Source organism: Callithrix jacchus, chromosome 14, assembly GCF_049354715.1.
Source record: "Callithrix jacchus isolate 240 chromosome 14, calJac240_pri, whole genome shotgun sequence".
Lineage (NCBI taxonomy): Eukaryota > Metazoa > Chordata > Mammalia > Primates > Cebidae > Callithrix > Callithrix jacchus.
Window position 1 is genome coordinate 87,887,180 of NC_133515.1, and position 13,691 is coordinate 87,900,870.

The following is a 13,691-nucleotide window of genomic DNA, read 5'->3' on the forward strand; positions in this document are numbered from 1 at the left end:
GGTGTGAGCCACCGCGCCCGGCGGATATCCTTTTACTGACCTTCATCAACCTCCATTGGCTCCACCTCCTCCTCCCAACTCCTCCACCCGGGTTCCGCACAAAGATGGCTTAGTGAGTGCTGGGCGACTGCGCCTCCATCCAAGGGCGGAGAACCAAAGCCCCACCCCGAGGAACGCGGCCCCGCGACCGACTAGTGCTGACGCGTTTCGGCGCTCCTGCGCCTGCGCGGAGGGGGTGCGCGTGCGCAATGTGCGTGCGCAGTGCGCGCCTGCAAGACCGACTTTGACTCGAGCGGATTCCCGGCTGCTGTCCGGTGGTTTGGATTTTGGTAACCCCTCGGTGTGAGAGGGGTCGGGAGTCCTCCCGGCGGCTACGGGGTCGAATTCGCCAGCGGCCGGGGCCGTAGTCGAAGGCCGGGCGCGGCATGTCCTGGGTGCCGCGGTGCGGGCAGTGAACGCGCGCCGGGCGGGATGGGCCGGCGCCGGGCGCCAGAGCTGTACCGGGCTCCGTTCCCGTTGTACGCGCTTCAGGTCGACCCCAGCGCGGGGCTGCTCATCGCTGCGGGCGGAGGAGGAGCCGCCAAGACAGGCATAAAGAATGGCGTGGTGAGCGCAGGGCAACTGGGGCTGCGTCACGCTGCGGGCTGGCGGTGATTCCAGGGTGGCCGGGGGTCGCGGGGCGGGCCACATTCCAGCTTCGGGCCCTGCCCACTTCTGTTGGGCAGACCTGCTTGCCTGACGCCCTGGCGCGAATTTCAGTCGAGAACTCAGCGGGCGGAGGAGAGGCTTTTAAGGTAACGTGAAAACGGCACACACCTGCAGAATCTGCAGGAACGCCGCTCCGCCTCGGAGCAGCTCCAGGGGTCTTTCCTGGCCCTTTCCGGGAGGTCTTACCTGCCCTCTAGCAGCGGCGAGAGTAATGTATTTGGGTTTAGGCTAAGTTCCCTCCCTCTTCTGAGCTTCACCCAGTTCTGTAAAATGGAGGTAATAATCCCAGCCCTGTTCGCTGTGTAGATTTGTAACCCCCAAATGAGAGAAAAAAGGACTCGAGAAACCCTTGTGAACTAGAACGTACAGAAAGCAAAGGGGTAAGGCGTCAGGCTATAGGATGTTCCCTAGATGTGCTGTGCTCTCTGGGCACCTCTGAAGTTGCTCATCCGGGTTCCCCCTCCCACAGCACTTTCTGCAGCTAGAGCGGATTAATGGGCGCTTGAGTGCCTCCTTGGTGCACTCCCATGACACAGAGACACGGGCTACCATGAACTTGGCATTGGCTGGTGACATACTTGCTGCAGGGCAGGATGCCCACTGTCAACTCCTGCACTTCCAGGCCCATCAACAGAAGGGCAACAAGGCAGAGAAGGCAGGTAAGACAGGTAAGACGCTTCCTCTCTATCCCCCTTGGGGAAAGGGTTGAATGAGTAAGGTCTCTCTTATCTCGGTGTCTCTAAAGAAGTGGAGCTCAAAGTGGGGTTTTGGTGGCAGGTTAGAAGCTGTATGGGCTCCCGCCATGGAGAGAGGGGCCATTACTCCTTACTATAGAAGCCTGGAACCTGGCCAAGTGTTTGTGTTACAGGTTCCAAGGAGCAGGGGCCTCGACAAAGGAAGGGAGCAGTCCCAGCAGAGAAGAAATGTGGAGTGGAAACCCAGCAAGAAGGACTAGAACTCAGGGTAGAGAATTTGCAGGTGGTGCAGACAGACTTCAGCCCTGATCCACTGCAGAAAGTTGTGTGCTTCAACCATGATAATACCCTGCTTGCCACTGGAGGGACAGATGGCTACGTTCGTGTCTGGAAGGTGTGGGTTTGTGGGGTTAGGGAGGATGAAGCAAGACCAAAATTTTGAGAAACTGAATATGGCATCTCAGAAACTTGTGAATGATGCTTGCATTGAGTGGCTATTAGAAGGGGTTGGATGGGGATCAGTCACCGTGTACTTGCTGGGGACCTGGGTTAACCATATTGGTGGTTTGGCTACAGGTACCCAGCCTGGAAAAGGTTCTGGAGTTCAAAGCCCACGAAGGGGAGATTGAAGACCTGGCTTTAGGGCCTGATGGCAAGGTGAGGGGCTGGGGTGGGAGGAGGGTAGAGAAAGGAGAGAGTAGGTGCTTATGCTGCTTGCCCAGTAAGTGAATCCCCTAACTGTCCATCCTTGGAATCTTTATTCCTGACTAGTTGGTAACCGTGGGCTGGGACCTTAAGGCCTCTGTGTGGCAGAAGGATCAGCTGGTGACACAGCTGCACTGGCAAGAGAATGGACCCACTTTTTCCAGCACACCTTACCGCTACCAGGCCTGCAGGTGTGAAGACCTTGTGGGGGTGGCTGAAAGATGCATAGCCCAGCTGTGGTGGGGCAGAGGGAAAAGACTGGGGATGCGGGAGCTGGAGAGGACCTTGCTGAGTGTTACGCCAGGTCTGACCATGGTGTAGGTGGTGCACAAACCTCTGAGGAGGGTTGGGCAGGCCCCAGAAGCTGAACAGCCCCTCATCCGGCCCCCAGGTTTGGGCAGGTTCCAGACCAGCCTGCTGGGCTGCGACTCTTCACAGTGCAAATTCCCCACAAGCGCCTGCGCCAGCCCCCTCCCTGCTACCTCACAGCCTGGGATGGCTCCAACTTCTTGCCCCTTCGGACCAAGTCCTGTGGCCATGAAGTCATCTCCTGCCTTAACGTCAGGTGTGAGACATTGCTGCCTTGGCTAGGTAGGGGGTCCCTGAGGGAGCTTGGAAAGGAGTCCTACCTGGGTCGCTGTGGACCGGTATTGGGGTATGAGGGTTGCTGCACAAGCCTCCAGGACAACGAGCACTTTATTGTTTGTTACAGTGAGTCTGGCACCTTCCTAGGCCTGGGCACGGTCACTGGTTCTGTTGCCATCTACATAGCTTTCTCTCTCCAGGTAATGGGTGGAGGTTGGCACAGCCCTGAGTGTGCAGGAAAGAATCTGGCCTGTTTTATAGAGGGAAAACCTGGGGGTGAGGAGCATGCTTTCCAGAGAGTTCCCAGCTAGGCTTTCATCACTGGTTTTCCTTCTGCCCCCAGTGCCTCTACTACATGAGGGAGTCCCATGGCATTGTGGTGACGGATGTGGCCTTTCTACCTGAGAAGGGTCGTGGTCCAGAGCTCCTTGGGTCCCATGAAACTGCCCTGTTCTCTGTGGCTGTGGACAGTCGTTGCCAGCTGCATCTCTTGCCCTCACGGCGTGAGTCATTGGGGCAGGGTGGGCAGGTACCACCCCACCTTTAACTGGAGCAGAAGTGTGGCCCCCTGGAGGCCTGGCTTTTGTTTGTAGCTGTCCACTCCCCCTTTGAAGGGTTCTGGTTTTCAGGCTGTGAAGCTCCTCTGCCCGCTGACCTCTTTCCTTACCCTCCTGCAGGAAGTGTTCCTGTGTGGCTCCTGCTCCTGGCGTGTGTCGGGCTTATTGTTGTGACCATTCTGCTGCTCCAGAGTGCCTTTCCAGGTTTCCTTTAGCCTCCTTGCTTCCTGGGAATCAGGAGCTTGGACACTGCCATCTCTAGAGCAGAGTGGAGGCCTGGACTCCCTTTGCTAACTCTGTTCAGGTCCACAGCTGAGGTTGCCTCTGATACCATGGATAGGCACTGCCTACCCTTCTGTGAAAAGGCTTGGTTATGGCCCTATGAGACTCTGGGTCCCAGGAACCCTGCCTTCATCATCTGTGGATCCACCCAGAACAGTGGTGTCTGAAGCCCAAGCCACACTCCCTGCCTCCTTCCTTCTGCCTACCAGAGGCTCCAGAGTTGAGCTTGTCCTTTCTCTAAAAACATGTGAAGATGTCCAAGAGCCTGGAGGCACTGTTGTCCTTCCTGCAGAAACAGTTTCTCCTCCTTCCCTCACAGCCTTGTGGCCAGTTGCTCTTCACATGAAGTCCCTGGCATTTGCTGGGGAAGGGACTGGCCTGGTACTTGCTGTTAGGGCAGGAAGGGGCAAAAGGAAGACTTGGGTAGTAATCTGGGGGTTCAGATGAGTAGCACTAAGCCGGCGGCCTAAAGATGCCAAAAGTTCCTAGTCTACCAAAAATGAACCTCAGCCCATTAGGCAGGAAAAGTTGGTATTTAATAAACAAGGAAAGACTGAACTGAGACCCCAAATGGTCCTCTTGTCAGCTGTTTCTCTTCTCAGAAGGTGAGAGTCCTGAGGTCAGGCAGCCCCTCTGGGTGCTGGAAGATGGCTCTGGCATATTGATGCAAGAGGCGGCTCATGTAGCAGTGCTGCCAGGGGAGCAGCCCTTCCAAGAAGCCAATGTGGCCACCACGGGCTGTGATGAGCAGCGCAATGTGGGGGGAGTGTTGGGCGTCCTGTATGGGAAGGGCTAGGAAGGGGTCAGGAGGACAAGAAGGTTGGCCTTCACTGGGAGCCCAGGCTCTGTGTTCGTGTCCCTCATGGCCCATTTTCCTTGAGACCAAAGCGTCCTGATTCAGAGTACTCACCATGGACGGGGGAGAAGGGGTCATCGGCTGCATTGAGACAGAGCACAGGGACCTGGATGGCAGCTACCTTGGTTCTTGGGCTCGCTGCTTTGTAGTAGGTAACACAGTCTTGATATCCAAAGGCCACAGATGTGTAGCGCTCATCAAATTGGCGGATTGTGCGGGCCTGCAGGTGGTGGATGTAGGATAGGCTATGATGATAAAGAATAGGAAGATAGTGGAAGACTCATTTTGTGGGACAAGGGGCATGACTGAAGATTATACCTGTAGCACAAAGTCTACGTCCACCACCTTTTCAATCACCTTTCTGTTTCTGCAAGAACACATAAGAGTTTGGCTTGACACCTGGACCTGACCCGCAGCCCCCAGCCCCTGTCTGATTATCTCATATGAGGAAGCCCAGAGAGAACTGACCAAGCTCTAGGAGAGCCTGGAATGTCTGCCATCCTACTCTGTCTACTGCCGCCTCCCACTTGACAAGATCCTACCGCTGCACAAGTCGGCAGAGCCCAGCAGTGAGGGGCTGATTAAAGAGCAGCAAGTTGAGTGGGGATTCCAGGGAGTGGGTGGTCTCAAAGGAATCCCAGCATGCAGACAGAGTCAGTGCTGCCACCAGCCCTGCAGCCTGCCCGGCCTGTGCCAGGTAATTCAGCACCAGTATCCTGTAGGATTGGACAAGGGACCATGAAAGAAGGGTTTGCATTAATGTGAGTTGGGACAGAGGGCAGGGATATGGAGGAGGAAAGAAAGAAAGACTGGGCCTCTGGGTTAAGCCAGGCAACGTTTACCCTCCAAAAGAGATGCCCACGGCCAGCAGTGGAGCTCGGGGATAGCAGTGCTTTATGTGGTTCACGACTGTCTCTAGATCTTCAGTATTACTGGCACAAAAAGCCCTGTGGGTCTGAGTAGGGAGAGAAACCATGGCCAGAAGGGCTCAGGAGGTGGCAGGGAAATCAAGGAAGGATAGGTAGGAGGTAGAGCCCCAGGGCCAAGGATCTCTAAAGGGAGTGGGTGAAGGGCTGCCATGAGGAAGGCAGGTTACTCACTCGCAGTTCCTCCCCACGGCAGCCCCGGTTGTTAAACACGACAGCCCTGTGACACACAGGTACATGTTAGCCAGACCCTCCTTAACAGCCCCTCTCTGCTTTTCTGTAGTGTTCAGACAGACCCCTGTCCAGAGCCTCCCTTTGTGTAGCGTTCTTCATATCAGTATCTGGACTGACTTCTATTACACATTCTCAGATACCACCCCACTCGTGGGTTCCATCCATCCTTACTGGTAGCCATCCCTCAGAGCTTGGTTAACTAGATGCAAGATGTATGTCTCCTGGCTACTGCCGGTGATGCCAGGAAGCAGCAACACAATGGGCTGGGTAGTGTGATCAGGGTCTTGGCTGCTTTCAGGCTGCTTGGCCCAGTCTAGCAGGAGCTGGCCTCCATCTGCTGTTTGGAGGATGTCACTGTGGTTTTGGAGGAAGAGGGACACAAAGATACTATTAGGACCTTTTTTAAAGTTTTAATTTTTTTAAATTTATAGAGATGGGGTTTCTCTGTTGGTTAGGCTGGTCTCGAACTCCTGACCTTAGGTGATCCATCTGCCTTGGCCTCCCAAAGTGCTGGGATTACAGGTGTGAGCCACCCTGCACGGCCACTATTAGGAACTTAATGTTCTTCAAAAGCTTTGTCCCCTGCCCCACCCACAAACAAGTCTCATAACTTCGAATCAGTATCATTTGAAGGTGTGCTTCATGTAAAATGGTAAGGCTTGACAAGGTGGAATGGGGATATAAAGGATCATTACCTGGTGGCCATGCACTTACATAGCCTTCCATATAATATCCACTCTCATTGTATTCTCTGAACACATGGAGGTAGATGGAGTGAAGATTACCTACATTTTTAAAGAGGTAGACAGATTTTCCCTAGATACCTGGGGTTTCATGTTCACCCGGTCCTGTCCCTTCTTACCTCTGGTAAAGGACCAGGGGCCGAGACTGTAGGAAGACTTGGAAGATGCTTTGTAGTCGCCCCTCAAAACACCACAGCGTTGGGTAGAAAGTCTCCGTGGTGATGGAACAGTGTTGCTCCAGGAAGGCCAGAAACTGCGGCCCAGCCACCAGCCAAGGCTTCTGTGGTCACACAACAGTCTGCCTCACTTCCCTGACTTGCACCAAACTAGTAAGGCACCCAACACCAGAGGATGAGTGGGCCCCTCTCCAGAGGCCAGCCTGGAGGACCCTGCTTGTCTGGACATGAGATACCCAGCACAGCTCATTTGAATGGCCAAGTCTCTGATAATACACCCCAGCTAGAGCCCCCAAAAAACCTGGTCCTGGAGTGTCACTGCCCAGAATTGACCCTGAACTAGGAGCTGCTGAGCTGACTCATGCTCAGCCTATCCATGCCCCAAACCCATTTGGGAGAGAGCAGGTAATGTAAACAGCCAGGCTCAGTGGTGTGCGTCTGTGGTCCCAGCCCCTTGGGAGGCTGAGGTGGAAGAATCGCTTGAGCTCAGGAGTTCAAGGCTGCAGTAAGCTGTGACAGCACCACTATACTCTAGCCTGGGTGACAAGTGAGACCCTATCAATAAATAAGTGCCCAGCTGATCCCCTGGAGAAAGGGTTCTGGGCAGGCGCTGAAGAAATACAGCACCATTCAATCTTTATCCATTACTTTGCAGTTGAAGATGACAGGTACACTGTCTTCTTCCTAAGCCTGTGGCCACTCTGGCTCCTGATTTTAGCACTGTGTCATCTGCATATTCCTGTTCTCTAATGTTCGTGCTCACTGCCGAGGGGCTTATCTTCTCTTACTTGTGGGGCCCCTGCTGTTAGATTGTGCTCTAAAGGACGAACAGCTCTGATGTGAACCAATTCTTTTCTTCGTTCATGCCAGCCAGGGGGAAGGTGACAAGGATAAATAACAGGGACAGATGAGGTCAGTGGGCACTGAGCCCTGACTTTGAGCTTCTCTGCTCTGTTCTGGACAGACATCAAGTGGATGAGAGGTCCTAGCCACCTGGCGTGTGAAGGAGGAGTATGCATGTAGGTTCAAGAATAGAAACTGCGTTTCTGTAGTGGGCCCTACAGAACATGAAGACCAGGTTTCTATCTACAGTACAGTGCCTATATCAACAGGAACAAATGGTAGAGAGGCCAAGTTGATAGTGCAACTGTTGGGAGGTGTGACTTTCGACCCTAGTCCTTAAGCCCTTGAATTACGACAGCTGACATTCATGTATAGGCACTGGGCTAAACCCAAGCTCATGAGATATTTTATAAGTGAAGAAGTTATAACTGACAGAGGTTAAGTGGTTTGTCCAGTTACACAGCAAGTAAGAGGCAAAACAGAATTATCAGTTATGACATTACCACCAGTACTTGTAGGTAAAATGTGTTGAATGCTCATTAAACTCCAGGCATTGTGCTAAGCACTTTACAAAAATTTTGTCTTGTGATTTTCATATCGGTTCCATGACATAAGTTCTGAGATCCCCCTGTGTGAATGGATATGAATGCTGAATAACTTGTCAAGGGTCAGAAGCATACCAGAGCTAGTGGGTGGCAGAGCAGGAGATTCAAACCCAGGTCCATCTGACTCTAGATCCTGTGCTGTCTAGTCACTGCCGTGTATTGTCTCCTAATTGCCAAGAATTTGAGTTGCTTCCTTTTTTTTTTTTTTTTTGAGATGGAGTTTTGCTCTGACACTCAGGCTGGAGTACAGTGGTGCCATCTTGGCTCACCACAACCTCCCAGTTCAAGCAATTCTCTTGCCTCAGTCTTCCGAGTAGCTGGGACTATAGGCCTGTGCCACCAAGCCTGACTAATTTTTGTTTTCAGTAGAGATGGGGGTTTCACCATGTTGGCCAGGTGGGTCTTAAACTCCTGACGTCAAGTGATCCACCTGCCTCAGCTCCCTGAGCTGGACAGGAACCTTGGCCAGCCCTTAAGGGAAGGGAGGTCCTACTAAGCTATTGGGTCGGTGCGGGGCGATGTTGGGAGTCAGCCATGACCCCACAGACCTCTGGTTCCTTCCTTCAGTGCAGCTGAAAGACTCAGCTAAACCACTTAACAGGAAAGGAACGCAAAGTGTGCACATCTCTGACACCTCAGGATGCTTTCCACCCCACCTTTCCCCAAATGCTTGTCCACATCATAGGGAGCAGCACTCTCCGGTGCCCAAAAGGCCCAGCTGGCATGGGGAGTACATGGGACCCAGAGGCACTAGGGAGGCAGAGCTGACTCTCCATTCGGTTGTAGGAAATTTCACCTGTGGGGAAGCCCAACCGTTCCAGCTCCCACCAAGGGCTCAAACCCGGGTCTGGAAGCTGCTGTCTACACCCAAACCCGCCGGCCAGAGCGCTGGACCCGCACCCACCTGGAGCACACATGCCCAGTAGTAGCCCAAGTAGAGGGCAACGGCAAGAGCCAAGACCAGAGAGAAGGTGTCTGCCCAGGTGCCATTCTGGGGGCTCAGGAAGGAGCTCAGCATCTTGTGTTGGGGGCTTCCGTCCCTCAGGCTCCTGGCTGGCCCCGGCTCGCCGGCTGTGACTCGCGGGCCCGCCCGCCATAGGCGGCCTGTGCGGGTCCAGTCCCCACTGCTGGCCGGCCGTTCGTGCTGCCGGCCCCGCCCACTGCTGGTGCGCGGTTGGGCGGTGAGAGGCGGCGCTAGGAGGTTGCTGGGCGGCTGCGCCTGGTGCTTCGCGCAGATCTGACCCAAGTGGCCTGCGGTGGCCTCCCGCCCTCCCCCACCTCCTGCTTCCCCTCTGCGGTTCCTGGCGGTGCAGCCCAGACACGCGGCTTCCCCCAGCTGCCATCTTGGTGTGGGGCATCTCCAGCACCCTCAGTTTCTTCCCCTGGGGCTCCCCAAGTCCCGCAGCCTGGCCAGAGTCCCTCACGCACTCGCAGTCTCACACACAGGACAGCCACTCTGCAGTGACATTCTGCTCTGTCGCACTACAGCCATTCACAGTGACCTCCACCTGCAGGATGGCACTGGCCGTCCTGACACCCCACACTGTCACATGGCTTTCAGCTGCTCAGTGGTAGCATTGCACACACATGCAGCTTTCTGCAGTGTCACTCTGTATATCATACAGTCCCTGCCACAGAGTCCTCGTACACTAAATAATTTGCTCATCACCCTCTGTGTACCAGGCACTCCATACAGACTTCCCATGTTACTGTCCCTATCTTCATTGGATATAGGTTGTCTACTAGAGTCGTGGCTTTCAACCTTGACTGCAGATCAGAATCATCTGGGATTTTTAAAACTACCAGTGCCCAGCCCCTACCCCCCATACAGTTGGTCTGGAGAGGAGCCTAGGTATCAATATCCCATAAAGCTTTCACAAGTCATCAGGGCTTAATGGGGTCCACAGAAGGGAAGTACTGGTGCCATGGGAGCACTGCTGGGGTGCCTGGACTTCACAGGAGGGTGTTCTAGCAGAGGAGACAGCATAGGCAAAAGCCTGGAGGTGAAGGATGTCTTAAGGGAGCAGACAGAAATGTGGTGTGGCTAGAGCATGTGGGTGGCCAAGGACCAGCTTGTGAGCAGCTGCAGTTTATCCTAGGGCCAATGGAAAGCCATCCAAGGGTTTTAAGAAGGGAAGGGTGACATGAGTTATGTTTTAGGAGAATCAGTTGCTCAGAGAATAGATTGGAAGAGGAGGAAAGTAGGAGCAGACAGCCATTGGGAGACTGCTAACAGAACCCCAGGCTCAAAAGATGCTGCCTTGTATGGAGGATACCCAGGAGAGGAGTGAACATCTTCAAGATCGGCGGCAGAATTGATAGGACCTGGTAGTAGGTTGGACGTAGGGGGTGGAGTAACATGGATGATCCCCAGGTTTCTGATTGCACAGATATAAAGAGTCCGTCCTTGGGATAGCGAAACAGAGGAGAGGAAGGTTTGAAGAGGAAGATGATGCATTTAGATACAGGCATGTAGAGAGAGGTTGGGGTGTTGGTAGGTGTTTTAACTATGTTTTCTCAGGTTCCGTATTTGTCTATTTGGCATCCATAAATCACAGGACCAGCCTAATGTCCAAAGTTGTTTACATCTTCCCTGCAATCCAGAGCTCATACTCTGAGCCACGTCCTTTCTCTAACTTTCACACTCCAAGGCAGTATCTCCTCTGCCCTAAATCAACTCAGGACCAGGTAACTAGGACCAGTCCTTGGGCCCCAGAGTGCTCTGGAGTTATCCAAACTAGCCAGTCCCAAACTGCTTCTCCTGTCTTGCCTGTGCAAACCCCAGTAAAAGCCTGTACCTTCCCCTCCCTCCTTTCTGCCTCCTGAGTGACACTGGCACTTCCTCCCGTGACTATGCCTCTTGTTTCTAGAGGAACTGTGAATAACATTAAGCTTTTCTTTCAATGGCACTGACCTCTTCATGTCCTCACTCAGCCACCTTTATAAATTAAGACTCAGGCACAAATTAGTAGGATATTCAATGCCCAAAGTGGCCTGGGGCTTAGAGGTTGGAGCTGGAGATTTGGTAGTCATTGGCATTTGGATGGTGTGTTAGTTGGCAGCTTTGCTGTAAGAAAGTACTTCAAACTGGGTGTCTTAAACCAGGGGTCTCCAACCCCTTGGCCTGCAAATTGGTACTGACCCATGACGTGTTAGGAACCAGGTGGCACAGCAGGAGGTGAGCAGGGTAAATGGGCATTATTGCTTGAGATCAGTGGTGGAATTCGATTCTCATAGGAACACCAAACCCTATTGTGAACTGCACAGGAGAAGGATCTAGGTGTGTGCTGCTTATTAGAATCGAATGCGTGATGACCTGAGGTGGAAGTTTCATCCCCAAATCATCGCCCCAACCCCCAATCCTTCCGATCTGTGGAAAGACTGTCTTCTCTGAGGCCAGGCACTGTGGCTCACACCTGTAATCCCGGCACTTTGAGAGGCTGGTGCAGGTGTATCACCTAAGGTCAGGAGTTTGAGACCAGCCTGGTCAACATGGTGGAAACTTGTCTCTACTAGGAAAAATACAAAAAAAAAAAAAAAAAATTAGCTGAACCTGGTGGTACACACCTGTAATCCCAGCTACTCAGGAGGCTGAGGCAGCAGAATCACTTGAACCCCGGAGCCAGAGGTTGCAGTGAGCTGAGATGGCACCACTGCACTCCAGCCAGGGAGACAGAGTGAGACTCCATCTCAAAAAAAAAAAAGATTGTCTTCTCTGAAACTGATCCCTGGTGCCAAAAAGGTTGGGGACCACTGTCTTTTTTTTCCCTTCTTTTGTACATCTCTTTCTTGAATTATGGGACCAATATCTTAAACAACAGAAATTTCTTGTCTCACACTTCTGGAGACTAGAAGTCAAGATCGAAATATCAGCAGGGTGGGTTCGTTCTGGGAGCTGTGAGGAATGATCTGTTCCATGCCTCTCCCCTGGCTTCTGGTGTTCTGCTGGAAATCTTTGGCTCTCCCTGCCTGGTGGAAGCATCACCCTGATCTCCATCTTCATCTTCACAAACATCTTAGAGTATATATGCTGCTATGACAAAATACCACAGGCTGGATAATTTATAAAAAAACAGAAAATATTTATTCCTTTCAGTTCTGGAGACTGGGAGGTCCAAGATCCAGGCACTGGCAGGTTTGGTGTCTGTGAAGGTCTGTTCCTCAGAGATGATGCATCTGGGTTTCCTCGCATGATGGAAGGAACAGAAAGGCAAGAGAGCAAGAGGGGTGAACGCTCTCAGAAACCTCTTTTATAAGGGCGTTAATCTATTCATGAGGGAAGAGCCTTCATGACTTAATCATGTCCCAAAAGGCCCTACTTCTTTTTGTTTTTTTCAGAGGCAGGATACCTCTGTCACCAAGGTTGGAGTGCAGTGTCGGGATCACAGCTCACTGTAACCTCAAATTCCTGGACTCAAGGGAACTGCCTTCCCTGGCCTCCAAACTAGCTAGGACTACAGGCATGCACCACCATGCCTGACAAATTTTTATTTATTTATTTTTTGTAGCGAGATGGTCTCAATATGTTGCCCAGACTGATCACAAACTCCTGGCCTCAAGAGATCCTCTTACTTCAGCCTCCCAAAGTATTGGGGTTACAGGTGTGAGCCCCTGTGCCCGCTTCCTCCTCCTAATACCACCACAATGGGGACTTCGTCTCAGCACATGAATTTGGGGGAATATTCAGGCCACAGCAATGTTTTTCCTACCTGTGTGTGTCCACATTCCCTCTTTTGATATGAATACCAGTTGTATTGATTAGGGGCCACCCTACTCCAATATGACTTCATCTTCATGAATCACATCTACAATAACCCTATTTCCAAATAAGATCACAGTCTGAGGTATTGGAAGTTAGGACTTCAACATATAACTTTATGAAGGACATTGAGTCAATGCAGGATAGATAGTGATGGCAGCTAAGTGAGCAGATGAGCACATGAGCAGATGGAGAGTGAGGAGAGGGCCCTGAGGAACTCTGTCGCTGAAGAAAACGGAGACCTTTATGAAATGACCAGAGAAGTAGGAGAGGTCTTGCTGCAACCAGCGGAATCCATGATGTAAAGAGGCAGTGACTAGCGGTGTTCACCACTGGAGGACAGGATGACAGTGGGCTTGTCTCGGTGATGAATTCTGTGACGAGTGTCACAAACAACTCAGGAAGAGTTCACCCTGACACCACAATACATATGCCTCTAATACTCTGCACTGCCACACATTGGCCATACCCTGAAGCCCACACTGTCACACCTATGCACAGTCACTCAAAATATCCCCTACCGTGTCACAAATTCCTCATACACACAGCCACACACGCCAGCCACAACCACACATGCTAACAGTAAGTTAGATTCTATTTTGTCTCATACATCTGGGTCCCTCAGGCAGAGAAACTAGCAACCAAAGCATGATCACAGTTAAACATACTTCTCATGCACACTGGCCTCACTGTCTCTCAGTCTGTCTGTCTCTATAGGTGTACCGTTTGTGATGAACACACGCACACACTCAGCCTCACCATATGTCTCACACACACCCACATGTGTGCACACAGGCACACACACATCCACACACACGCACGCTCACACACTCACAATGTCATACGCGTGTGCACATGCGCACTCGCACACACGCAGTCACAAACACACAAGCACACCCACGCACAAGCACACAAGCGCACTCACGCTCACACACGGACTCGCACACGCCCACATGCGCACTCAAGCACTCGCACACACGCGCACTCACACGCACTCACACGCACACGCGCGCGCTC

General features: G+C 52.5%; 2 protein-coding genes across 9 annotated transcripts; one reads left to right on the plus strand and one right to left on the minus strand.

Annotated features, from left to right (window-relative positions):
* Nucleotides 1-245: 245 nt before the first annotated feature.
* Nucleotides 246-4,103, plus strand: PREB (prolactin regulatory element binding). Of its 5 annotated transcripts, none has more exons than XM_035273568.3 (9): nt 246-794; nt 1,178-1,376; nt 1,577-1,797; nt 1,980-2,060; nt 2,175-2,299; nt 2,500-2,673; nt 2,821-2,893; nt 3,037-3,196; nt 3,371-4,103. In XM_035273568.3, exons 2-9 carry the CDS (start codon nt 1,259-1,261, stop codon nt 3,463-3,465), a joined length of 1,047 nt encoding a protein of 348 aa, XP_035129459.1. In that variant the 5' UTR covers nt 246-794; nt 1,178-1,258; the 3' UTR covers nt 3,466-4,103. The 5 variants fall into 5 exon arrangements, with proteins under 5 accessions (XP_035129459.1, XP_008979245.1, XP_008979244.1 ...); XM_008980997.5 differs by having other exon boundaries at nt 1,178-1,367; XM_008980996.5 differs by having other exon boundaries at nt 246-606.
* ABHD1 (abhydrolase domain containing 1) lies at nt 4,050-9,077 on the minus strand. 4 transcript variants are annotated; one of them, XM_035273571.2, is made up of 9 exons: nt 8,820-9,077; nt 6,411-6,571; nt 5,720-5,902; nt 5,489-5,534; nt 5,231-5,343; nt 4,931-5,104; nt 4,707-4,755; nt 4,443-4,608; nt 4,050-4,185 (listed from the first exon to the last, which is right to left on the minus strand). In XM_035273571.2, the coding sequence occupies exons 1-9, from the start codon at nt 8,931-8,933 to the stop codon at nt 4,115-4,117; spliced, it is 1,077 nt and encodes a 358-aa protein (XP_035129462.1). In that variant the 5' UTR covers nt 8,934-9,077; the 3' UTR covers nt 4,050-4,114. The 4 variants fall into 4 exon arrangements, with proteins under 4 accessions (XP_035129462.1, XP_054100355.1, XP_035129461.1 ...); XM_054244380.2 differs by having other exon boundaries at nt 4,050-4,310; XM_035273570.2 differs by having other exon boundaries at nt 4,050-4,324.
* Nucleotides 9,078-13,691: the final 4,614 nt, after the last annotated feature.